Below are 27,268 nucleotides of genomic sequence, written 5' to 3'. Positions count from 1 at the left end.
TCCATGATTTTTCGTCTGTTTCGGTCTTTGGTGAATCCCCAGTACCTAAAACAGTCCCTGGCACTTGGTAAGGCCTTAATAAATATAGGTGGAATAAGTGGTTCCATTAATAAATGAATGAATGAAGCAATGAATCGGTGAATACGTGACGTTCCCTGCAGGCTGGAATTTTTCTGGTATGTTCTTTGATACATGCCCAGTACACAGAATAACACAGGAGGTGCCGAGCAAATGTATGTGACCCTATGACTGGTGACTCCTTGGAATGTAATCTCTCTGAAGGCAAGGATTTCCAGAAGTAAAGATCTCTTTGTCTAAGGCTGCATTCCCAGGGCCTAGAACAGTGCATGGGAGCACGGTGGGATGGAAGCAGAGGGGAGTTGGGGGGGGGGGGGGGGGCGGGGGGGCGGGGAGTGAATCAGTGAATGAATGAATGAGTGAGGCCCCAGCTCTCAGAGCAAAGACCAAGAAGAATGAAACACAAACAGGCCACCCTGCCTGAGCTCTGCACGCCTCCCCTCGCCCCGCCTGCCACCACTCACCTCATGGTTTTTTAAATAATTTGTCGATTGTTTTTAATTGTTGAGGCAGTAATACTTGGTTCATGAAACTGCAATATACAGAGAGGTGAAATAAATAGCTTATATATATATAATATATATAATATAGCTGGTTTTAAAATATTCCCTTATCATTGGTGTACTAGGTCACGTGAGTCACGGAAGGTCGATAGCAGCATCCTCCAGAACTGCGAGCAATGCAGGGTCACTTGATTGGACGAGGCCGTCTGTCGTCGGAGGTCGGAGGTCGAGGCGCCGAGAATTCCCGAGGGGCACGCCTTCCCTGCGCGGTGTCTCGGGACAGCTTGCAGCGGACAATAAATAAATGACTGCAAACCAGAGAGCGATTTTTGTTGGAGATTGGGACAGGGACGGGGGATTGGAGAAGAAGGGGAGTTTGGGGGTGGGTACTACTTTCTCTTTGTTTTTCTCTTTTTTTCTTTTTTTTTTTTTTTGTTTTGTTTTGTTTTTGTTTTTGTTTTTTTTTGTTCTTTGCTTTCAGAACCTTTGGGAAAAAGGGCTTTGGTTTCTCAGAGTGTCGTTTTCCTCATTCAAATCCTCCTCTGGGGACAAGTTTAGAGTTGTCGGTTCCTAGAGAGAGACAAGCACCTGTGCGTTGACAACAGTCCCTTCTCGTGAGTCTTTTGTCATAGACAGGGGGTTTCAAGTCAACAATAAAATCCTTATCGCTCCCCCTCCCCCCAAGAGTTTTGGTTCAGTTTTTGTCTTCTTTTAAACACAATGTACAAAAATAGAGCTTCTTCCTAATTTTTCATGTAAAAATATTCCTCTGATGCAGTTCTCTGTGAGTGTGAGTGTGGGCCTGGGGGCAGCCTGGGGGGCTGCGGTGGGGCTAGCCTAGCCTGGGTGCGTGGGGCGGATCCGCCGGGACCTCTTGGTCACCGTGGTGTACTTGAAGGGCTTCTGCAGCTCTGCCTGTCCCTTGGGGTAGCGCTTCATGAAGTGCACGTCCTGCTGGTTCTCCCGGGTCTTGGGACCCTTCCGTGGCCGCCCCTTCTTGGTGAAGCCCACGTACCAGCCAGAGTATTTGGCGGACATCAGGGCTGTGTAGTTGTTCTCCAGGACCTTCTCAATGAACACACACTCCTTGCTGGTGCCATCAGGCTGGAGGAGGCAAGAAAAGAAGGAGGTGAGACAGGGAGGGTGGGTATGAGGGGCAGGCTGTGTGGCCCGGGTACAGACAGGTGACTGAGGGTTGGTGCAATAGCGTAGAGAGGGCCTGACCTGAGCAACTTCACTTCCTCGGTCTGTGGAGTGGACTTGTCATATTGGCCCCTGCCTTCTTCCCTGCCAGCCAATTAGGTAATAGATTCCCTCGTCATTCAGGAATCTAGCCCTTCCCCACTCTCTACCCTACAGCCAAGGGCTCCCACCTCAACTCTGCTAGTACAAGAGACCCAGACCTGGCCAATAAAACATTCCTGTGACTGGGGCAGAGCTGGGCATGTGGTGTGAGCCATCCAATCAGAATGTTCCTAAAGACCCCTGTATAAGCAATCCCCAAACACATAGGCTGATTTAAACATGAGGAAAATGTGAGGCTGAAGCAAAGGCAGCCATTTTACCACCATGAGGAGAAACGCCATCTGACAACAAAGCCAACACAGAGAGTGAAGCCAAGACGAAGAGAATGAGAGAAATCAAGTTCTGGTCACATCCTTTGGGCTCTGGACCAAGCAGCAGCTGCAGCTCATTACCTCACTGTGATGTGGGCCAATAATGTCTCATTTCCTTTAAAGTAGTTGAGATTATGTTCTGTCACTTGCAACAGAAAGAGTCCCCGCAGATGTGCACAAAACCCGATATAAAGTCAGCTACTGCACTGCCACTCAACCCCACTGCCATATAGTTAAATTTCAATTCCATTTAATATGGGATATGGTGCATTTTAAGTGTTTGGTGTGAAGAGGGGTGGGGACCTCCAAACATACGAGTTTTTACATGGCCAAACGCCAAAGCCTATGCCCTTGGTTCTGAGACTGCAGGCTCCCGAGCAGATGTGTGAACTGCCCAGGAGACAAGGGATGCCAGGCAAGGAGTCAGAAGTTGAATCGACTCGAACACTTCCTCACGTGACCTCAGGCTAGTTAATTCCACTCTCTAGACCTCGGATTCTTCATCTTACCAAACTGGGACGGCGACCCCTGCGTCACAGAAATGTGAGGAATGACGCTTATAAATGAGCCTCATACACAGCAGGAACTTGCTAAACTATTTCTGAAAAGCAGGTGGTTCAGATGGTTCTGGCCTCCCTCCCTGGATCGGCTCTGGACAAAGGATGGTGGGAGGCAGGGCTTTGAACTTCCTCCCCGAGACGGCCGGACTGGTCCATGTAGAAGAGTGGGAAGTGCACAGAGTTGGAAGGCCTGAATTAGCAGCACTTGAGTTTCCAACTAACATCTCCAAATTTAGGCCGGGCCCACTCCTCGTTACGGACGGATGCCCCGCCAAGTTGGAAGCCCAGCGGTCTGGCTGTGCGTGGAGACTGAGGTGCGAGTTCCAGCCTTTTGTTTGAAGTGGAAAACAGGCTGGAGCTTCCAGGAACGTTCACCTTTGAGTGGAGGGCAGGCTCGGGCCCTGCAGACAAAGTGCTGAACTTTGCAGAAAGGGACAGGCAGGGTAAGAAAACATTGTCTGGAGGATGAGATCCTTCGAGGAGGCTGCGGAACGGGCAGGGGGTGGGGCCGGAAGACATGTAGGAGGACCCAGAAGACAGTGCGTGTCGGGCAGCACGGGGTGGGGCTGGGCAGTGAGGAACTCTTGTGAGGGAAGTGGGGCATATGTGCAAGGTAGACGGGAGTGGTCTCTGGGCCCCCCATGGATAATTCTGGAAGCTGCCTATCCAACCTGGGCCCAGGTCCTTTGGCCAGTCTCCATGGAACAGTGACAGCAAACTGAGCAAAGCCTCTACCGTGCTGTTTCCCCATCACAGAATGCCTGCCACTGCCTGGAAGACTGCTTTCGTCCTCCAAGGTTCCGCTCAGTAACCACTTCCTCCAGGAAGCTTTCCTTCACTGCCTTCTATCTCCCTGGGCATTTCCTCTTCTTCCTTTAAGACTCCATTCAAGTATCCAGTTTGAGTGGATTCATGTACTCCATCTTCTTCCCTTGGCACCCATTCCTCCTCCCCCGCCCCAACAGAGCAATTCCATATCTGCCTGCCTCCTCGCTAGCCCAAGAGCTTGAGCAGGTCAGGACCACTTGTCAGCTGCCCGCAGGGCTCAGCACAGGTCCGGGCACCCAGAGCATTTGTGGTCGAAAGAATGAAGGGTTCTGGGATAGACTCACCAAAGGGCTTTCCTCTAAAAGAAAGTAGCCTTTGCGTCCCAGACCCCTCACTAATGTCCCAGAGACAGTCAGTCATGAGCCATGAGAGGCCCTCCTGGGGGATGTGCTGAGAAGGGGACACAGCGAGCAGAGGGCCAGGCCCACTTGGTCTCCCTCCTCATTCATTCACTCATTCCTTCAGCATTTATCGATTGTCAATTATAGGCCAGACATTTCCACATGCATTATTTCATTTAATCCTCTCGACTTGCTGAGGTAGACTCTCTCTCTCTGCAAGAAGAAAAGGGTAAAAGGGCTTGCCCAAGGTCATGGGGCTTGTAAGAGGCAGAGCCGGCTTTTAACCTGCATTTGCCACTGCAGCTCATTTCCCCTCTGCCCAGTTCTGGAGAGGTCCGTGAGGAGAAAGGGTATGGAAGAGCGGGCACCAACTATCAAGGCACCTCACCTCCCCAGGGCCCACACAGCCACCATCAGCATGAAGCAAGGTCTCGAATGTGCAAGGAGCTAGCACATGTACTTGTACAGGTCTGGGGTTACTTATGAGAGCCGAAATTCCCAGCACCCGAGACCTCAGGAGCTCCTTGGGGGGAGCCATGGTGCCAGTGATGGTCATAAGTCCCCCCTGTGAACTCAGACATAGCAGATATGAAGTTAAATGGCAGGCTGCACCTGGGCTTGACCCTCACCTCTGCTCCCGACTACCTCCAAGGTCCTGCTTATTGCCTGCCAAGGTTTTTTAAAAACAAACACAAAAACAAAAACCCGTGCTTGGGCTTCACCCCCAGAAATGCTGACTCAGTTGGTTCGGGCAAGGCAGATCATCAGTGTTTACGGAGTGAGTGAATATCCCATCCCAGGACCTGGGTGATTAAGTAGAATTTGAGCATCTCTCCCTGCCCACTACCTCCAACCTCCTCCTTTCCAAACCGGAGTCCCATTCCTTCTATTTGATCTGAAGACCGAATCCTGATGACATCATTTGGCCCCTAGATCCAGTCTAACTTGAAGCTACAACTACCCCCTGGACATTTTAAGTTTTGTCAGCCAAAAGAATTCCTTTTTTGCTTAAGGCCTTTTGAGTTGGGTTTCAGTCATCTACAAATGAAACAGTCCTCACAAAGATGGGGTGGTGGGCAGGGTACCCCTCTGCCCTGAAAGGTCTGGGGCCGTATGTTGCCTCAGCCCAAAGAGGGTTCACCAGGGATCACACAGGGGATTGGGTTGAACAGTCAGAGACGGGGAGGTGGGGGGAATGCCTGGCACACAGTGCTTCATACTTAGCAACTGTTTATGGAATGAAAGGGTGTACTCCTTCCCAGGAGTGGGATGGTTGTGGGGTCCAGAAAGGTGACAAGAAGAAAAGGGGATGCCTGAGCACGGAGGGGCTCAGCACAGAGCCTTGGTGTGTGATTGTTACAACAGAGAAGCTACAGCCGGGGCCCAGAACATCTGAATGGTCTCTGTTGGGGGCTCAACTCACGTGCCCTACCAGGGCCAAAGACAAGGGTACAAGGTTGGCACCCACGGCCAAGACCACCCAAGAAAGCTATCCTGTTAGGCCACTCCAAAGGAGCCAGAGCCTAAGCTGAGGCCACAAAGGTCCTCCTTCCCACAGGCGAGGGAGTAACGTCATGGCCTGGCTTCAAAGGGAAAGGGAAGGAATATTTAACAAGTGCCAGTAAATGCCAGCATGATCACTGCCATTTTACAGAGGAGAACACTGAGGCTCAGCAGTTAGGGCACTTGACTCCCCGGCCTGACGTGAATAATTCTGGCGGTAGGTTAAGACCAACCTCGGAAAGCATGAACTATTTTTCTACTTCTTTGGTGGGTGCTTCTGAGAGGCCAGGTACACACAGCATGGATGGCTGGACCCAGAATCAGCCCTCGGTGAGCTCTCAATCTAACTGGGAGGCGTAGGCACACACACAAACGTGACAACTCAGGCTAGCAATAGGTGACAGAGGACTGTGTGAGGGACTGTGGGCTCCAGGGTGGGTGTGCTGTACGAGGGGCCAGGGAAGCAAGAAGCTGTGGAAGGCTGAGCAGGACTCGGGGCAGATAGACAGAGGGAAGGGCAACCTGGGCAGGGGGAATGGCTTGTACACAGCCGGAAGGTCCGGTCCAGGGGGGTGGCAGTTCGCAGTGTTATGTGTCTGTGGCTTAAGAATGTGAGAATGGGTGGCAGGGCTGTGAGGCCAGGGAGACCCCCCCCCCCCTCCCAGGGCCTTGTGTGTCTCCCCAGAGAGTGTGGCCTTTCTCTGGTAGATGGTAGATGGTGCGGACCCAGGGATGGGTTTTGACAGGAGTTGGGGTGGAGGACAGGGGATGCGCTTTAGAAAGCTGACGGTGGTTAGTGGGCAAAGGCAAAAGCCTGAGGCTGGCAGCCCTGGGGCAGCTGGAGCAAAGTATGAGGTCAGAACAGAGGCAGTGGCAGCAGTGAAGGATGGAGGGGTAACTCCAGGACCTTGGCCCCTGACTGCCTAGGAGGCTGTGATGGAACAGCACCCCAAGAGCCTGTGGCTTTTTGCCCCGGGGGGCGAGAGGCAGTAAGGGGAGCTGAGCTAGGCAGAGGCCAACAGGGGGCCTGCCCAGGGCGATCCTGGGGCAGGTGGATTTGGGGGCATCCTCAGGGCCAGCCCAGAAGACGGACGCCTGCACGGGGATGGGGGAGCTGCCGCGAGGCGGGGGGCGGGAAGGAGGGGGCCCTCCCTGGGCTGCGCCGAGCCGGCAGAGCCAGCGCCAGCTGAACCGTCCCCAATATTAATGACGGGAGAGAGGGCGAGGGGGCAGGAAATCGGAGCCGGCTCCTGTGGAAGCGGTGACTCAGCGGCCAGCCGGCGGGCGGGCAGGCGGGCGGTGGGCGGCCGGCGGCGGGGAGCGGGGCTGCTCTTTTGACCCCAGCACGGCCCTCCTGGGGTCAAGCTGCCGGGAAGCGCGCAGACGGGATGGGGGCGGGGGCGCGGGCACCGGGCACGGCGGGCTGCCGCGCGCCCCTCCTGGAAGCCGCGAGCAAAGGAAGCCGAGCGTCCAGCCGCGGGCAGGTTGGGCCTGGGAGGCGGCCCGGGCGGGCAGGAGAACAAAGCGCCTGACGCGGGGCCGGGCAGCGCCGCCACAGGAAACGCACGGCCAGGCCAGGGGACCCGGCGCCCGGCCCGCCCCTGCCCCGATCCCCTCGCCGGCCGGCCGGCCGCCCCGGGACGCGGAAAGTGAATCACTAATTAAAACCACTCCCGGGCGTCCCGGGGCCGCGCTCTGCCGATTACTATGACTGTGCTCGGTGAGCGAGCGGCTTCAGTCGGTGTGGGCAGTGCGGCTGGAACCTCTGCCTTCCAAACTGGGCTTTGAATCCCCGCCCAGCTCTAGTGTGGGACCCGGGACAAGTGCCTGGGCGGGGGCCAAACCTCGGCTTTCTCATCTGCGAAGTGAGGATGGTAGTGGTACGGCCCTCGTGGTATTATTTGGGAGTATTTTTTGCACAGTGCCTGGCAGAAAGTAGGTGCTCAATTAACAGAAGCTTTTGGTCCTGTTATTATTAACAAATAATAAGCAACAATACTCTGGCCTGTGACACTCTCCCCAGCCACTAGGGTGTGGAGGAGGGGAAGAAGGGGAAGAGGGGAAGAGCTGGAGGTTTCAGGGAAACGAAACTATGTGTTATTACAGGAATTGGGGAAAGAGGAAAGAAAAGAGAAAAGGAATAGGAAGGGAAGGGAAGGGAAGGCCGGCTGCATCCCTGTTCCTAGACAGCAGGTGCATGTAGGCAGGGAGCCCCCAAACCCCTTGAAGTCTACACCCAGCAGGAGAGACCAGGACCCTACGTGCTCCCCAAAGTGATAGCCGTGGGTACCTTTGCCTGGTAGGCTATGATATGGTGGCAGAGAAGGGGCTAAAGGAAGAGGGTACAGCTGGAATCTCATACACACACATACCCCCCCCCTCCCGTTTTCCCTTTGGGGCTGACAGGGCCCCCAGCACCCCATGCCAGCTACCCAGGGATGCCAGGGAGATAACACCCAGGGAATCCCAGACCATCACTCACCTTCCCCACGAGCTTGCCTTTCCGGTTCATACACAGGTAGAATTCCGTCTCCTTGCCCTTGATCCGGACTTGACTACCGAAGGTGTCTGTCTCCACTAGGAGCTGGGCTTCGAAAGGCAGAAGGAGAACAAGACACATTTTTTTCACCAGGGGCAAAGATCCCTGACCCTGTCCCTGGACCCTCACTGCTCCAACATCAGGCATGAGGGAGGCATCTAACAGGTCTCATTGGAGCTCCCTGCCCCTTGGACACATGAGACTGTCCATCATTTTTTCTCTACCCCCAGCCTCTCTCAATGCCACTCGGCACCTAGATGGCTCCAGCTGGAGGGCTGTTCTGCCCCTTGCGGCTAAACACCAGTGTGCCCTTCTCCCCTCATCACCCACCCTCACCAGCCCCTCACCTCTGTTCCCCAAAACAGGACAGACAGCCACATGAATAACCTCAAAGAAGTAGCAGTCTCTGGAACGAGGGGACAGACAAACGCATGCGAGTTTGCACGGGTACTCACGCACACTGCCTTGGGGGACATCAAGCTACATCCCCCAAAATTTAGGTCAAAGGCCCCTTCCCCCAAGGCAAACATCTAGAACCCCTGCTAGTGTCCCCTCCCCACTCCACACTTTTGCCACTTGAAGTAGAGAAGGTCCAGGGAGGGGAGGTTCAAGGCCCCTGGGAAATGAAGGCTCTCTTCAGGATATTCTACTTTCTTTAGTCAAGGCCACCAAGGCTGAAAGGTGGCTAACTTCCAGGAGCCCAGAAGTCCCAATCAGGACCCAGTATCTATCCCCTGATCTGGAGTAGGAGACCCCACACAAAACCATCCATTCTCCACAGAGCCTCTCTCAGGAGAGGGGTGTCCAGAGCTAATGTCCCAAGCCCTGACTGAGAAAGAACACCAAATGGTCAAAGGGTGACTGTCCCTTGAATAGGCAAGCTGTGTCCAGACCCCTCTCTGTCCCTCTGTCAATTCATATTCTCTCACCAGTAAGGTGCTGTGTGACTTTGGTAGGCCATGTACCCTCTCTGACCTCTCTCTCCTCTCTGGACTTGAATTCCTGTGCCTGATTCCCTCCCCAGCATCTCCTCCCACTGCTGCCTTCTTTGCCTATGACCCCCCCCCCCTCAATTCTCACCCTCCCATCTCTGAGCCTTTGCTTCCCAGCACCTGCCCCTCCCTCACCCGCAAACTTTTAATTTCAGTGACAAGGGACTTACTTCTCCATAACAAAAATCATAGCCCTAAATACGGCATCTTTGGAGCCACAAAGAGTGTACCTCAGTGCCCCTAAAATACACTAGGTATGATTTTAATAAAAAAATTTAAAAATATATACCCTGGTGCCCTGCTGTGAAAATTAAAACCATCTGGAACTCAGGATTTCCAATAATTAATCTAGCCCTCCTTTGACACCACTACTAATTAAAATATGATACCCCACCTTTCCAAGGAAAATAAGAAGAATTTACATAAAATTTAAAGATCTAACAAGAATTCAGTAATTCTAGAAACAGGGAGGGAGCGGGAGGCACATTCTTCTCTCCACCTTCCCCCATCCCTAGTAAACACTGAATGGAGAACATTAAGCAACAGTGAGATAGGGGGTTATGAGCCCTGCATCCTCCCTGCTCCCCTTTAATTCAAACTCCCTATAACTCTCCCTGGGAACCCAGGGTCAAACATCAGAGCAGCCCGGGGCCTGCTTTCTGCATCTGCCCCACACAGGATGGAGGTTGTGGGGGTTCAAGAGGGTCTCCAATCCCAGGAGCTTCTAAAGAAGCCAGCACATGTTAAGGGAAAGGTGAGAGCTTTGGAATGGACAGAGCTGGGTATAAATCCCTGGCCCCACTTGCCAACTGTATGACCCTGGGCCTCAGTTTCCTCATCTGTAAAATGGGTATGATCAACCCTAATCTTCAAAAGTTATTGTGAGGATTCCACAACATGAAGGCAGAAAGGGCTTAGTCCCTTGTACTCAGAAGCCAGGTAAGGCAAGTAACTATTGTTTACATTTCTTAATAACTGCAAAACAAAACTGTTTTCCCCTAACACACACACACACACACACACACACACACACACACACACACACACGCATGCGCGTGCACCATAGTGGGAAAAAATCAGATGTGTGTAAAAGGGCAGAATAGAGCCAGACTTGCCTCCCCAGGCATGCCCTCTGACCTGAACTTCTTCAGCATCCTCCAGGGTAGCAGGCGTCTCACACTGAGAAGTGAGTGCATCAGGAAATGCCTTGGGCTGGGACTTATGGGGTCTGATCATCGCCATGCTGGGCTGTGTGACCCTGAGTAAGTCACAGCCCCCTCTGAGCCTCAGTCTCCTTACCTGTGCAAGGTGGGGGGTGGGGGGGGGTGGGGTCAAGCCTATTCTGATTCTCTCCAGGATTGGGGCAGAGCCTTGAAGAGGGGTAGAAATGGGAGGCAGCATGTAGGAAGGGGATTAGGCCCCAGGACCGCAGCCCAGGCAACCCCAAGGCAACCCCAGACCTCTCTGTCTGCCCCTCTCCCCGCATGTGCCTAGACCTCTGTCCTCAGAACATTTCCTACCGTTCTTGCTCCCACGTGAGCCCACTGAAGTCACACATCACCACGAGCTGGGGTGTCTCTGTCCCCATTTTACAGTTTAGGAAACTGAGGTTCAAAGGAGCAACTTAGCAGGTCTACTTGACTTTCTGATGGGGCCTGGGCTCCAGGGGAGGGCCCCTAACTCTGGGGAGATGTAGTTCCCTGCCCCCCAACCCCCAGTGCTCGTAAGCCACAGCCCAGCACAGGAAGCCCCGGCCTTTGCCTGAGCTGTCCCAAAGGCCTAGGGCTGGAGCTGGGCTGCACCTCCACCCCCACAAACCTCACTACCCCCACCCCAGCCTGGGGAAGGTCTGCTCCAGATGCCATGCCAGGGAGCCAGCAGTCTGTTCTCCCCGACCACAGCAAGCCTTGCAGTGACCTAGACTCCACTCAGCGCATGACATAATGAGGAGGGAGCTGGGCCAGAATTATGTAAAGTCTGTGGGGAGTAATAGCGGCAGCAATTCTCAGAAAGAGAGAGAGAAAGAGAGACAGATGGAGCGAGAGACCCCACCCACCCAGGCCAGGTTTGCTCTAGAGCCTACCTCGTCCTCAGCATCACGCTCCCCCTTCTCATGACCCAAGCCCCCAACATGCAGCTCTCAGGAGCTAAAGACTTCTTCTGGGCTCAGTTCCATTCTTGAGGCCTGTACCAGACCAGGCAGGAGGAGTCTGGAACTTTATCTGGCTCCACTCATCAGACCTCCTCTCCAGGCATCCCCTCCAGACTGCACAACTCAACAGCCTCCTCCCTCTGCCAGAGAGATCCTTTAAAAATATAAAATTAATTCTCTCTCGTCCCTGCTAGAGGCCTCCTAAGTGATCTCCAACTCGCTGAAAATCCAGCCTCTTCATGGGGACCTATATGGGACACATGCTCTGGCCCCTGCTGACCATTCCTACATCCCAACCTCACTCACAGCCCTCCAGTCAGCAAGCCTCCTTGCTATTCCTCTCTGACATACCAAGCACACTCCCACCTCAGGGCCTTTGCACTTGCTGTTCCCTCTACCTGGATCTTCCCACAGCAGCTTCTCTTCTCTTAGGTTGCCACTCAAATGTCACCCCCTGAGAGAGGCCTTTCCTGGCCACAAGGTCCAATGTCATACCACCCTCCCCAGTCCAGCTCTACCCACCCCCTGCTCCATTTTCCTTAGAGCTCTTCTCCAAATTGTCTTAGTTGCTACCTTTTTAGATTGTCTGTCTCTATTTACCGGAAGGTAAGCTCCACCAGAGCAAAGGCTTATCTGTCTTATCCACCACTGTGATTTCTAGCCTCTAGCCCAAACTTGGCCTGTAGTAAATGACCAATGAGTAAATTTTAGTAAATGCATAAATGGCTTTGTGAAGTAGATATGAGTAATACTATTTAAGGGTTAAAGAAAGCAAGGTGAAGGGAGGTGAAGGGACTTGCCCAAAGGCACACAACTGGTCAAAGCGGGGCAGATGCTGGGAGCCAGTGTGATGCCACAGTCAACACCCTTGGCCACGCTGCTCCCCACTGGTGTCCTCCAGTGCTACTCCTGCTCTCGCTAGAACCCGGAGCTCCCACCCACCCATCCCCAGGCGCAGAGACTCGCTGTGTGACAAAGGGAAAAACCCTCTTCCTCTCTGGGCCAGGCCTAGTGACCTCCAAGTCACCGGCTTTCAGTTCCGCCCTTCTAGAAAGTATCAGTAACGAACATTTATTTGGAGCTTATAATGTCGTGGCCACTGTTCTAACTCCCCTCTATGCATCCTCTCACTTACAATATCCTTACAATAATCTCCCGAAGTTAGAACTGTTATCCTCTTCCCCATATTACAGGTGAGAAAACTGAGTGCCAAGGTTACACAGCAACGGAGGTACAACCCAGGCAGGCTAACTCACAAGTCTTGGTCTCGCCCTGTCCACCCCTCGCTTTACCCTTCCTCTGCAGCCGTTCCTTTCCTGGGGCAGTGGGTGAGTAAACCAAGCCAGGGAAGCTCTTTGCTTTGACCTCAGTTTCTTGAGGCAGAGGGCTATAGGTAGAGATGCCCACAGAGCCCTTTCTATAAAAAAGCACCCATGACACTGGCAGAGTCACTCCAGAGGTAGTCTGAGGCAGACGAGAGATTCAGAGGTAGGCAGAATGCGACAGACATCACGCAGACCAGCCATGGTGGAGAAAAGGGAAGTGATGTTGACTGACTGATTGATTGATTCCAGTGTGATTCCCTAGCAGGGCCTCCCAACATGTGATCCAGGGCCTCACTTGGAAGACTTTTGGCTTGAAGGGTAGGAAACAGCAGGGAAAGACACAGAGAGGCAGCCAGAAACCAGAGAGAAACACAGTACAAAGAGAGACACAGGAGACAGGAACCAAAGAGAGGAAACCCGGGAGAACAAAGCTGGAGAATGGGGATTTCTTTTTCCCCAGCCTCAGGCTAAAACCCCCCAAGACCTGCAAGAGCAGTATGGGAGCCAGGAGCCACCTGGACCTTGCATGAGGTGACCAGCAGCTGGCTCACCGCTACGGTTCCAGTGCTGACTGCATGCTGGCCACTGTCCAGGTGTCCTCCAGAGAGGAAATGTCCTTGCCACAAAAGGCACTAGGAGGTCATAGCAACCCTTCCTCCCTTCTGAAGGTGGACCAGGTCGACAGGAAGGGGTGGGGAGAAAGATGCTTTCTGGAGATGTCTCCACATCACTGTCTACACACACACACACACACACACACACACACACACACACAGCCTTTCTCCCAAAGTCCCCTTCTCCTAAAGTCCCCCAAGGAGGTTTGCAGGCCACGTGGGCTTGCTGGAAAGGAACAGGGAAAAAAATCAATAGGATTGATCAGGAGCTATATTTAATCCCAGCCATAGCTCTCGTATGGTCATTTCAGCTGCAGAGTCAGCGAGGTGTGGGGGATCACTTCTCACTGGGGACAGAAGTTATGGGACATGAGCTCAAAGGGCAGGGGTTTTAATGCCCCTTCCCAGCTGCAAAAGCCCTAGGGGAAGCCAGGTCTGTGGCTCACTGTATCCCCACCGCACGACACAGAGCTGGCAGGCTGGAAGGATGGGAGGGAGGACGAGAGGACAGCAGAGGAGAGGCAGGTAGCACTAATTTGCCAAGTATGTTCTGAGTGCCTGAGCTCTGTGTCAGGCACCTGCCCCAGGGGGAGCACTCCCAGATGCACACATGGCTCATCCATGCATTCACTGGGCTCAAGTGTCTACTGAGCACCTGCTTGTGGTTGGCTCTGTGCATGGTGATACAGCAGCAGACAAAATAGACAAAAGCCTCCTACCTCAAGGAGCTTGCATTGTAACAGGAGAGACAGAGAGCAAATAGCCAAATACATAATAGAATATCTAGTAGCAATAAGTGTTAGGAACAAAAATATGCCCAGGAGGAGACAGAGACGGGAAGTCTCTGATAAGGAGAAAATTGAACAGAAGCCTGAGTGAAGTCAGGGAGCAGCCATGAGGGTGTCTGGGAGAAGAGCCTCGTCAGGTCAAGAGAACAGCAAATGCAAAGGGCCTTAGCCGGGAACATGCTTGGCATGGTCCGGGGATGGCAGGGAGGGGCTGGGGCCGGAGCTGTGCGGGCAAGGAAGGGGCAGTGCAGCCAAGGCTTGAGTGATAGCCAGGAGCCAGGCCATTCCAGGCTTTCCCACTGCCCCAAGAACTGGGATTTTAATCTCAGTAAGACAAGCGCCTTTGACAATGCTGTGACACAGTCTCACATCTCGGACTGCTATGTGGAGAAGGGGCTATGGGCGTCAGACTCAGAGAGTAGGGGGTCCCTGCTGCTCGTTTCTCCACCACAGCCCTCCAGCAGATGCCAGAGCGAAGGAAATGCAGACCAGAGGACCCCACCTCACCCCGACTCTTGTCATCTGCTCAGCAAAAGCCCTGGGACACCCCACATGTCTTTCGATGTGAGCCGCACAAGTCAGTCCCCGATTATGCTTTGAGTCGCCCCACAATTACTTTATACGTTCATCCAGCAACCTTTAAGTGGGGACCTGCTTTCTGCCAAGCCTTGTACTGGACATGGGGACATGCAGAAGGGTCACTATTTCCAAGGGGCTCACGTTCTCAGAGGGGCAAGGCTGAGCAAGGGACGCAGGAAGCTGGCCCGGCTCAGCAGGCCTATGCCGGGACAGGCTGAGTCCTCATGATCCCGCACAGCAATACCACAGCTGGAGTCACAGACTGATCCATGCCTGAGCTCTCGAGGAAGCCATCGGACCGCTAACTCCATCCCCCCGCACCCAGCCCCCATTCATGGTGAAGAAGCCCAGGCTCAGGGAGGGAATGAGGAGGACCCAAGGTCACACTTGGAGGTTAGAGAACTAGACTCTTCCTACTCAGAGTCAACCCCTGAGAGGGAGCACAGTCTCTGGCCTGGGAGCAGCTTGAAGTCTGGGACCAGGTGTGTCTTACCACCGGGTCCCCAGGGCTCAGTAATTCTGTGCCGAGTGAGTGAGGGACCCCAGTTCAAACTAAGAAAAGAGCAGACCGCACCCAACAAGAAGGTCCAAAGACCCTTCCTCCTCTGGCCAGACAGCAGCCCGAACAGGCAGTCCCGCTACCTGGAATCGTGCTGAAGAAGCCTCTTAAGCCTGCAGCTGACCTGCCAGGGCCCCACTGATGAGTGAGACAGACAAGGTTCTTTCTGGAAGCCCCAGGAATCAGTTCCTAAGAGGGGAACCTCCACCAGAGCCCAGGATGGCACCCCCACCCCCATACAACAGCACCGAGTTCAAGCAGTTATTACTTATATTTTTGCTTTAATAATCATACAATCTTTGAGCATTAGATATGCTCTCTTTCCCATCACCCCATTTCACAGAAGAGCAAACAGGACCAGAAAGGCTAACTCAGATCCTAGGTCTCGAGCTCACAAGTGGGGGAGCTAGACTCAAATCTTGTCCAACTCCAGAGTCTACCTGCTCGACTCCTCCAAAGATCACCTTCCTGGCTAACACAGTCCCTCCAGTGGCCTGCCAGGGGCTGTTCCGAGCACAGTCAGTCCTGGGAGCCTGGCCTTCTGCAACATGTTGGGTTTGTGCTTACCATTTTTTTTTTCCTCAAGTAGAAAAACCTTTTTTTCGAATGAAAACCGGCAGGAATATCCAATCATAGGGTGCATATCAAAGCAGAGTCACCTCCACGCCACCACCCCCGGTGCCAGGGTCCCTCCCTGCTCCCTGAGCACAGACTCAGTTGGTCCCAGCCCTCCTTTTCTAAAACGCCAGTTCTGTCACTGTCAGCCCTGCTTCCCACGGCCAAGAGGATCTAATGCCTCCACACCTGGGGCTTAAGTGCATCCATCCCAGAGGCAGGTGGAGTGTGGCTTTCTCACCCTCACTTGGCACAGGAAGGAGTGGAGCCCGAAGCCAGACAAGCTTGCCCCAAGCTCCGCGGGCTGCTCAGTGGCACGGCTGCAACAAAACCCAGGTGTCCTGCATGGTCTGGTGCTGTTTCTTCAACATGGTGACTGCCTACAAGGCAGAGGGGGCCAGGACCAAGAGCCGGAAGGAGAGGGGCTGCTGTAAGAACCCCAGGTGGGCAGGGTGACCAGGTCCTGAGCCACCGGCCTGCCAGGTGTCCCATGACTTAAACCTCCAACTTCCTGGCTCCCATTCTTGGCCAGAGCCTGGCCCACCCGCAGGGCCCTCAGGTGCTCTGGGAAAGCTTTAGGGAGTCATGGGGAGACCCTCTTGCAGAGCAGCATGGTGTGGGGGTGTGCTCCCCTCCATGCAGATTTCACCAAAGACTGCTCATGGGGGCAGCAGGCCAAGAGCTCCTGGGAAGGGCACCCAGACTAAGGTGGGCCTGTGCCCTGGGCCCGCCCAGAGTCTAACACCTCTGGACGCCATTGAATCTGAGGCCATGAGTGTCTGTCGGGGTTCCACACTCCATGTGTTCATGGGGATTCTGTTTATACTTGGTGTTTGCCGCAAGTCCCCGACTGCATTATAATTGCACATAGATGGAAGCTGTGGGCTGCATCATTCTTTCAGCTGCACAGAGTCCCGAGAAGGAGGGAGTAGGCTCTCGGACTGTCCGGGGAGGCCCCCCCCGCACCAGCCTGGCTGGGGGCTACTGGCTGCCCATCCCCCACAGGCAGGGCAGGCCCCTAACACAGCCCCATCCTCCAGGCTGGCTTGGCCACATAAATCACCCTCCCAATAATATTTGTATTGATTATCTAGATTGGAAGCCTCAATTGGCTCCATTGTCTCACTTCCTCTCCCAGGGCTCACAGATGGGGTCCCTTCGCCTCATCTGCGTTTCTAATGCGACACTTAAATGAAGCAGCCTCCGCAGTCAGCAGAGCCCCACGCTGCCCTGGGTGTCAGGGGGGGTGGAGGAGTGATAAACATATTCCTTGAGAGAGAGAGTGATTAAATCTGGGGTTTGTGGAGCTGGAGAAGCCAAAACGGGCTAGTTCCTGGATACTCAAAGTGCGGTCCCTGCACACCACCTGGGCGCAGGTTAGAAATGCAGCGCTCAGGCCCCACTCCGGACCCACCAAATCAGTATCAGCATTTAACAAGATCCCTGAGTGATTCACAGGCATGTTCATGGTTAAGAAGTACTGCTCTGGTCCAACCCTTGTATTGTACAGATGGGAAACTGAGGCCCAGAGGAGGCGAAGGACTTGCCTGACGTCACACAGCAGGTGAGGTCCCCTAAGTCTCTGGCTGAGGCAGAGGAAGCAAGAGGCAAGTAACTTCTGGAGTGAGGGGGTGGCCATTTCTGGGCTCCTCTCCCTCCCGAGCTCCTACCTCCTGTCTCAGGGCGTGGACAGATGGCTCAGACCAGAGTCTGACCCCCCTCTACTCTTCCCAGCCTGGAGGGGCCAGTGAGAGCTCCGGGGACTCCCCAGGAGGGCACCCTCCTCCCGCCCGGCCGGCCAGCTGCCCCTTCCCTGGCAGCAAGAGGACAGCAGATCCCAGGGAAAAGCACCACCTGGGTCTGCCCAGCACAGCGGGGGGCACAGAGAGACAGAGGCCCCTGAGAGGCAGCCAGCAGAGGACCTGAGAGAGGTGGGGCGGAGGGACTGGAGAGCTGTGGTCTGAGGGAGGGAGGCAGGGAGGGCAGAGATGGTGGGGAGGTGGGGGGAAGAGGTGGACAGAAACAAAGAGGGGAAGGGATGAGTACCCAGAAGGATAGGAGAAGGACTCAGAGAGAGGGACCGGTTGAAAGCAGCAGCAGCAGCAGCAAGACTGAGAAAGGAAGAAGGGGAAAGAGGGAGGGAGGGAGGGGAACGGAGGCAGTAAAGAGTGATGGCACAGGGAGAAGGGAGGCAGCTGGCCTGGAGACGGGGAGCCCAGCCTGGCCCAGCCCTGCCCGGCCTGGCCGGCCCCAGCCCCCAGTGACGGTGCAGCTGCCGCACTTGGGCCCTACCATGAGGTCAGTCCTGCCCTGGGGCGGAGGGAAAATAAATGGTGTCCAAGATAAAAGGTCCAAGAAATTATTTGTCTTGTTGTCACGTCTTGACTGCAATGGGCAGGGGCCGGCGGGCAGGCGGGGCATCATCCCAGAAAAGCCTAGGTTGGCAGTCCCACAGTGCATACACAGGACCCCGGTCCCAGCCCCATGCCTTGGCCACCCACAGCCCCGGCTCCCCTGCCCAAGGCTGGGGCCCGGGACACCTCCCACCCAAATCCTGGCTAAGAAGGCAAGAACCCATGGGGCAAGGTCAGTATTTGCTCAGTGCCTCTCCCAAGATCCACTCCAAGCTCTAGGAAATTGGAGTCCTGTTTCTCTTACTCCTGAGGGTCTTTGTGGGCAGGGGGCCTGGGGAGGGAAGGGGGTCAGGGTGTCTCATTCCTCCCAGCCCCCTTGCAGAGGCAGCATGAGGTGAGTGATGGTTCCCAAACATCTCAGAGGAGGGCTGGACAGTTCCGGGGTCAAGGGCAGGTCAAAGGGACCATAGCCCAAGGTGCTAAGAGCGAGCGCTCCCATTCCTCACAGGTGTTCAAGCTCAAGCTCGCAGAACACACACCCATTTGCACACAGGAGCACCCACCCTCACCCCAGGCCGATTTCCAGCACCACCGGCAGCACCCAAATAACATTCCCTAGAGACTCCCCGCTCTCCGAGCACCTGAACCTGGGGCTGGTGAAGCAAGGCCATGGGGAGCAGCTACCCACGACCACTGGCATTTGCCGGCAAAAGCACTTTTGATTCACAGCTTCAGTTAGTGCCCCACAAAGGCTCTCGGGGGATACACCACTTACTGCAGCTCCATTTTACAGATGAGGAACCTGAAGGCCGGAAAGGCTTGGTGCCAGGTGCAAGATACACAGCCGGGACGCGGCAGAGCTGGGATCTGAACCTGAGGTCTCAGAGGGGCCCAGTTAGGGGGGGCGGGGCCGGCACCTACCATACTTGTCCCCGTCCTCGCCGCGGGCACTGATCCTGCGGCCCAGGACCTGGATGTGCTTCCCGCTGGTCCGGCTGTAGAGCTGGTACAGCCGCAGCTGCTTACGGCTCACATCGTCCCGAGCCCGCGTCTGGTTCTCCACGTGGATGCGGAAGTCCACGTTCTCCTCGGCCGCCAGCACCTGGGCAGGGAAAGGGGCATCAGTGATCTACCTGGGAGGTCCTAGGTCCCCTGCAGATAGGAGCTGCGTTCACAGCAAAGAGCCAGAGCCCCCGTGTGCCGGCTCTGTATGAGGCCTTGGCCCAGACTCATACCTGCCCTGTTACCAGCCCTGTTTCACAGATGAGGCAACCAAGTCTCGGAGAGGTGAGGCAAGTTGACCAAGGGGGCCCAGCCAGGAAGTGGCAAAGCTAAGAATCAGGCCTAGGTCTACAGGACAACAACACTTGCCATCTTTCCACCACAGCACCAAGTTAAAGGAAGCAGCACGGAGCATTTGACCTCGGCCACACCGACTCCTTCCCAGTAAAACGGCAGAGCGGAGCCCCGACCCCGGCCACATTCCAGGGTGGCCATGAGGATAAAGCGAGCAGGTGGGGAGTAAAATACCAACATGGACACGGAGATGGGAGAAGCGTGGGGGGCATATCACTGTCGTTTGGGTGCACGGCAGGGAAGGACAGAGGCTGCCAAGTCACCCTGGGAAGGAATGGGCTAAAATCCACTGTCACTCGTCCCCAGGAGCCGGGGACTCTCCTCTCCATGTCCAGAGAGTCCTCATGCTCACCCACACTCGCCCAGCATCTGCCCACACCGCTGGCCGCTCTTGGAGAAGACTTCATTTTGCACCTCCCACCAAAAGTCCCCACATCCCCAGAGGTTTAGTTCATGTCTGACCACATCCTCCAGGAAGCGGCCTCTGGCTATGCTGACATAATAACTCTCCAGTCTCACTTCCTGAACATGGCCTCTCACCTGGACAACTTGCAGCCACCTCCTCGCCAGTCTCCTGTTCCCATTCTTGCCCCCTGGTAGTCTGTCTTCCACCAAACCCAGTCACTTAGTATAATCCTCCCTCTTCACACTCTCCAGAACTTCCATCACATCTCGACAGAGGTCCCCACCACGGCCTCAAGGTCCTTCATGATGAGCCCTCCCCCTCCGCCCGCCGCCTTCCTCTTTTACCACTCCCTCACCACCAGTTACACTGGCTGCCTTATTACGTTGCTGAGGATTCCAAACACAAAACATACCTGCCTCGGGGCCTTTGCACGTGCTTTTTCCTTGGTTTCAATATTCTTTCCCAGATTTATACATTCTGGCCCCTTTACTTCATTAGGGTCTCTGCTCAGTGTCACATCCTGAGACAGGCCTTCTTTGACTGTTTCTCTGAAGCAGCCCCCACTCCTCTGTCACTCTCCATCTCTCTATCATGCTTTGTTTTTTCTTTCTAACACTGACCAACCTGACATGACTTCTGTTTATCTGGTTTTTGTCTGGCTCCCCCTGACTAGGCTGACAGCACCATGAAAGCTGGGGCTGTCTCTTTCTTGCTTGTTGCTATATCCCCAGCACGTAGCACGGTAGAAACTCAAATATTTATTGAATGCATGGATGAATAAACAAATGAACATTGAAAAGATGTGGAGCTCTGGAATTCCATTTAGTATTAAATTAGGTTTTCCTATGCTTTCCTTTCCTAAGTACATCTGCCCCATTCCATCTGAACTGAATTATTCTTGAAGCCCGGACAGCGTTCTCGGTTTGTTCGTGTGCCCATGAGGTCTGACACGATGTTAGGCATGCAGGACCCCATTCCCATGACAGTATGGCCCCACTCAGCCCAGGGCAGGGCTCCAGGGACCAGGACTGCCCAAGCAACTGTCTCACCTCTCAACTGTGAGCTCCCAAGGGCAGGAACTGTGTTTTCCTCATCGCACGCCCCGTGCCCGGCCCAGGGTCTCTGTCCCCAAGCTGACTTACACATGTCCTCCAATGCTGGCCTGGGCCCCACAAGCAATTCAGCAGGACCACAGTATTTAACCTTCACTATCATCCTCGGGGTGGAAGTATCATCCCACATTACAGGTGAGGAAACTGAGGCCCCAAAGCTAAACTGACAAGGTCACAGTACAGGCAACGGCAGAGTAAGCCCCAGTTATGGCCCCAAAGCCCTTCGTTCAGCCCCACTTGGCTGGGCCCCACTTGCCCCTCCGGCACGATCGGGAGGAGGTCCCAGATTCAAAACCCAGGGGTGCGCCACTCACTAGCTAAGAGACCCCAGGCAAGTCACTAACCCCTCTGTACCTCAGTTTCCTCACGTAGAAAACGAGAGGGATGACAGTGGCACCCATGTCACGGGCTGCCCTGCAGATGAAACACGGAAGTCTTAGGACAGGGCCTGGCACAGAGTACGCACTCAGAGGCATGAGTGAGGGAACCCAAGGGGCATTAAGAGGCTCACCGTGAAGCCTCTCCGGAAACACCCTCAGATCACACTCCTTGTCCGCACACGCAGGGCACTTCTCCTCGCAAACCACGCTTTGGGAAGATGCTATTGCTTCCGGTCCTTCCAGACACCCCTGCAGCATGGGGATGCTTACCACCTCCATTTAACAGATGTAGAAACTGAGGCTTCGAGCCACACGGCCAGTGGTGCAAGGCCCACCAAGGGTGCACGCCCTTTACTTCCTCTATTCTCCGTGGCCAGCCCCTGTCACCATTCACAGCCAGTTTCTGACGCCTGGGACCCACCCCCTTCCATATCCTGATGCTCAGGGAGGGAAGACCTCCATCGGCCCCTGAGGTTCACACCTGGTGGGTGCATGTCCTGAAGAGCCCCTGCCCACGGCCCTCGACCTTCCTGGTATGACTTCCTGAGGTAGCCCAGCCCTGTCCCCTCCCCCAAGGGCAGGCCTCCAGCCTCCTTCCCTGTCCTCCAACTCTCCTCCTGCTCACAGGAGACCTTATCGACCAGAGGTCAAACCAATCTCCTTACCCTGGGTCCCCAAGGGGAGCTGCCCTGCCCCAGAAGCCAGCCTCCCATTAACGATTTTCTCCCTGGCCCACTGGACAGAGGCAGTGTGGGTGACCCAGGGTCAGCAGGGGCTATCCGGTGGCCCTTCTCCAGGATGTGGGGGGAACAATCCATCTTGCCCAGCTTCCACCATTTAAGCCACATTCTGTGGTCACATTCTTCCCAAGGGAGGTAGCAGGGGTGGGCCTCTGATACATACACAGAGTCCATCCTTCTGAAAAGGCAGCGAGGCCCCTGGGCTTCCTGGGCAAGACCTCTGGGGAGCCCCAGGCCTTTGCACAGGTCAGGCCCTCTGCCCAGGGCACCCTGCCCCCTCTGCCCAGCCAACACCTGCCCTCAGGTGCCTCCTCTGGAAGCCTTTTCTGCTCCCCATCCTCCAGCTGGGTTAGGGCCTCTGGGCACTACAGTAATGGCTTAGTGTCCCCAAAGTTTAGCCTGTCCAGCTCATCCGGGGATCTCCAGCTCTGGCCCCAGGAGGGTGCCCGGCCGATGTGTGCTAAATGACTGTGGTGAGGATGAGGGAAACCTAGAGGCCAAAATCAGCCCCACCACTTACTACCCAGACAAGCAGAATGCCCAACAGAGCGGTGGCAAGGGGCGTCTGCAAAGCTATCAGCTGCTAGGCTTTCCTAGGCACTTCCTTCCAGGCACTGTGCTCCGAAGCCCTCTGTGGTACCTCCTATAATTCTCTCAGCCACTCTGGGAGGTGGGCACCAGGTAGAGCTCACTTCGCAAAGGTCACTGGACCTCTGAGGCATCTCTCCAGGGCCATGGAGCCAGAACGTGGACAAGCGGGGCTCCTGCGTCTGCCTCGGGACCAATCTCTCTCCTCCTCTCCTGCTCATGGGGTAGCAGGCCACTTGGCCCCGGTGCCTAAGAGGGGGCCTGCCTTCCAGGCCTTTCCTAGAATAGTCAGAGTGGCTGTCTGCTGGCTAACGCCCCTCCAGGTACACAGTTGTCTGGACTGTTGAAGAGCTGCAGGGTGAACAAAACCAGACTGGCACAGCTCTCACAAGGTGAGCAGGGCTGGCACAGACAGGATGTGTCCTTAGGCACAGGAAGGCACCTTCTGTCACTCTGCCTTCCCCCCACCCCAAATTACCTTTTGGGTCGAAGTAGCTTTTCCCACAGCAGGATGGCATATAGAGGGGTCCCCATGCAGCCCAAGACTCTCAATTACCACCCCCCTGCCAGCCCCTTCCCTGCCCTGAGAGCTGGGGCTCCAGTGGAAATATTCACTCCCCCATCCAGGAGTTGCACAGAGGCAACAATGGGCTGACAGGTTCACATCTCCCCGCACCGGGGTCCACCAAGGTCCCAGGCCCGGCACAGACAAGGTGTCTGGTGGGACAGAGCCCCCCGCCTTCGGCCTGGCCTGCAGTGGAGCCCAGCTCTCTAACGCACAAGGCGAGTTCGGTTCCTACCCCACACTCTGCCTGGCTCCCCACCGCCCACAGCACCCGCTCAGGGGCCTTTATAGTCTAGCCTCTCCTACCTTCTGACCCTCCTCTCTCAGGCACCTGGGGTGAACCTTCCATGGGGTGATCTCAGTGCCAGCTTCCAGACATCAACCCAGGTCCCCTCCTTCTGGTGCATCTGTCAGCCACGACTGCTCCCTCTGGCTGAAGATCTCGGCCTCACGGACCCACTCATGCTCTGAAGACACGTGTGGGGGCTTCCTATATCTCCCCACCTTCCACAGACATGGTCACACATCACTTATGTACACACACAGCACAAGTGAGCACACACCACATGTAGTCAACAACAAAATGACTTGCACTAACTGACGTCTGGGGTCACCTGGCTCCACCCTGAATCACCACTCGGTTTGGTATCTTTTTTTTTTTTTTTTTAAGTTTATTTTTTTGGCGGGAGAAGGGGCAAAGAGAAAGGGAGAGAGAGAGAATCCCAAGCAGGCTCCTCACCGCAGAGCCTGACGCAGGGCTTTAACTTACGAACCGTGAGTCATGACCTGAGCTGCGACCAAGAGTCAGACGCTTAACTTACCGAGCCATCCAGGCACCCCAGTTTGATTTCTTTAACCCCTCAGTTTTCTCACTAGCAGAATGGGGACTGTTTGTAATATCTATCTCAGGAGCGCCTGGGTGGCTCAGTTGGTTGAATGTCCAACTTCAGCTCAGGTCATGGTCTCCCAGTTCCTGGGTTCGAGCCCCGCATCGGGCTCACCGCTGTCAGCACAGAGCCTGCTTCAGATCCTCTGCCCTCCTCACTGTCTCGCTCTCTCTGCCACTCCCCTGCTTCATGCATGCTCTTTCTCTCTCTCAAAAATAAACATTAAAAAAAAATCTATCTCAGAGAAAAAGACAACACAGCCACAACTTTTTTTTTTCTTTTTTCTTGTGTTTTGTTTTCTGAACAGCCACGCCATGACTTACTGAGCGCTTCCCTCTGTGCAAAGAATCACTTTAGGTAAACTATCTTATGGGATTCCCAGGGCGGGCCTATGAGTTCTATAATTATCGTACCCACTTTACAGATGAGGGAACTGAGGCTTAGAGAGGTTACATCGCTTGTCCAAAGACACTCACTACTGAGAAAAGGAATCCAGATTCAAATCCATCTCAGTCTAGAGCTCAAGCTCTCCACCCCTTCACCCTTGCCTGCTTTCACTCTCTCCTCTCTCCACCCCCGCCTCTACCTCTATTCAGGATGGCAACTGGTTCTGGCCACAAGCCATGGCTGGGGCAGGGATTGGAGCAGGGATTAAACATGAAAGGGCTCAAGGCCTTGAGCTCACTCCCCCTACTCAAGAGGAGGATGGGGTCACACTGCCCCCTCCCGCCCAGGTCCCCATCCTTGAGGCCTCATACAATCCATGCCCCTGTCTCCAGGCAGCCTGCCCAGAAAGGGAGGGTCTCCCTGTCCCAGGAGGGGCAGCCCACAGACTTCCGGCCACATTCCACCAATGCCTGCCTCCTCCTCCAGCAGCAATGTTGCCAGCCCTGCTGAGGGCGTTCAGAGTTTCTCCAAAGTCTCAATTCCCCCCTCCAGGAGTGGTCCCGGGTAAAGTCAGCCCTGCTCTCCATCCCAAAATGCAGCTCCCCACAAACTCTTCCTAGAGAGCGGGCCTGGACTCAGGCCCAGGAGTGGCTGCCAGCCCCAGTGCTCTGTGGCTTCTTATTATTCGTGAGGCAGAAACTAACACTGGCTCCCACTTGCTAGGTACTTGCTTTGTGCTGGGGCCTGAGCTAAGCACTTTGCAAGCAAGGTCTCCTTCCTCCTCACGCAATCTGGGCTGGTCAGAACGATTCCTGTCCCTGTGACAAAGGGAGACACAGAGAGGCCAAGGGACTCATCCACGTTGTACACAAAACGACAGAGCCAAGATCTGAGCCCATCTCTGGCTCCAGAGCCCAAGGATTTTCCCCAGCTGGCATCTGTAGGCAGAAAAGGGAGGAGGAAGGTGGAGCCCACCTCTGGATCTGAGTTTGGCTCAGGTTCATGCTCCCACCACCCCTTTCAGCCCCAGGCTTTCCCCCTCTATCCCGTCACAGTCCCTACACCCAACCCAGCCGGAACAGTGATGTTGGTGATGTTGTAAAGGGCCCTTCCCCACCCCCAGCCTGTCCATTAAGCTCCCAGGGCTACCAAGGTATTGATTGGCAGGGCTGAGCCATCAGCATGGGAGGGAGGTGCTGCCACCCAAGGTGGCTGACTAGAAGCCCCTCTCCCCACACATCAGCCTTCTCCATACAGATCGTCAATACGAGTACCTCTGGTGGTCAACCCTGGAGCCAGCTTGGGGAAGGAGGCAGGACCCCTAAAGACCCACATTCCCTTCTTTTATTTATTTTCCCCTCTCCTCCAAACCCTGTTTCACTTCCCTGTCCCTTAAAGCATGTGGGTGGGGAGAGTGGTCATGCATGCCAACCAGAAACAAGCCCTTTATTCTGGCATTCAATGCCTACCATGGCCTTTTACATCACCCCTCTTCCTAAACTTGGTGCTCCAACAGGCTTAGAGTCCCCTGAGCATATCAGGCTGTTCCCTGTTTCCATCTAGAGATATTCCATGTGCCTGCAATGGCTTTTACACACACACACACACACACACACACACACACACACACACACACACACCACACACTCATTCACTCACTCACACATGTACACACAGGTTCACAGCATCTTCACCTGCCTTATTCTTAATCTAAGATTCAAACAGGGCATCTTCTCTGGCCAGATCCTCTTGCCCCCAGTCTGGTTTCATGGCCCTTCACCAGGGTACCCATGGCACCCTGGAGCCCATGTCCCCCTGCAGCCCATGTCCCCCTGCACAGACCCCTCTGATTTCTCTCAAGTCCCCAAGGGCTGCGATAGGTCCTGAGTCTCCTTGCCCCATGCCTGGTGCCAGAAGGGACCTGCCCTAGAGAAGCTATGGCCCTTCTACTCACTTACTCAACATTCATCCCGCAAGCCAGGTCTGTGCGATGTGCCGTAGGGCCCTTGGGATGGGTCCAGCCTCCCTTGACTTCCAGGAACAGGCCTCTAGACGCACCAACGTCAAATGCCCAGCTGCAGCGCGTATTACTTAACATTTACAGTGATCCAGGTGCTGTGCCCCTGTGTGATCACAATTCACCCTCGCAGCAACCCCAAGAGGGAGGTTCTACCCTGACACCCACAACAAAGATGAGCCACCATGAGGCCGAGCAATGTGCTCAATCTGAGACTACCAAGGGGCCAAGGCAGGGTGTGATCTGGTGGGCCAGACCCAGAGCCTGAGCTCCTATGCATCCCTGTGAGCCTCACGGAGAACACACTGGGGCCTGTGACAGTGACAAAGTGCAAAGAGGTTCCAAGGCAGAGGCGGAATGGGGATGAGGGAGGTAAATAAAGCTGCCCAAAGCATCAGCCCAAAGTCTCTTCACAGGGAACACTTTGAGGAAAAAACTGAAGCCTTGGATGCCTTCTTGGCATTCTGTCTAAAACCCAGTCCAAGGCCACCCAGGCAGCGGATGTCCCATAAATGTTTGCTGATCGCTACTGAGGCACAGCACCATAACTGAGTACCTACTGCATACTTGGCCCAAGACATGATTCCAATTACACCTTTGGGGAGTGGTATTATCATCCCTATATCTCGTGTGATGAGGAGGCAGAGACTCAGAGAGGTTAAGGATCTTGCCCAAGGCCACACAGCCTGGGAGTGGTGCAATCAGGATTAAATGCAGGCCTAAGTCGAAAGCCTGTGCTCTCAACTTGAACAAGAGGAGCCCGGAAGTCACCGACGCAAGGAGTATGTCCCTCCTAGCCTTGCCCAGCACCCTGCAGCACGGTACCCACCTAACGCACACACAGAGCATGTAACTGATTTAACGAGTACCGTTACACATTATTG

General features: G+C 54.8%; 1 protein-coding gene across 1 annotated transcript in view; it reads right to left on the bottom strand.

The window, feature by feature from the left end:
- Positions 1–549: 549 nt before the first annotated feature.
- FGF18 (fibroblast growth factor 18) overlaps positions 550–27,268 on the bottom strand; it is a 33,034-nt gene continuing 6,315 nt past the window's right edge. The window contains exons 3-5 of the mRNA XM_058723385.1: positions 18,868–19,048; positions 7,912–8,018; positions 550–1,685 (exon numbers count right to left, since the gene is read on the bottom strand). Of these exons, the coding sequence (XP_058579368.1) occupies positions 1,419–1,685; positions 7,912–8,018; positions 18,868–19,048 (555 nt within the window). The 3' untranslated portion in view covers positions 550–1,418. The remainder of the gene's footprint in view (positions 1,686–7,911; positions 8,019–18,867; positions 19,049–27,268) is intronic.

The sequence above is a fragment of the Neofelis nebulosa genome, chromosome 1, assembly GCF_028018385.1.
Source record: "Neofelis nebulosa isolate mNeoNeb1 chromosome 1, mNeoNeb1.pri, whole genome shotgun sequence".
Classification (NCBI taxonomy): Eukaryota; Metazoa; Chordata; class Mammalia; order Carnivora; family Felidae; genus Neofelis; species Neofelis nebulosa.
This window is presented reverse-complemented; position numbering and strand designations above follow the sequence as displayed.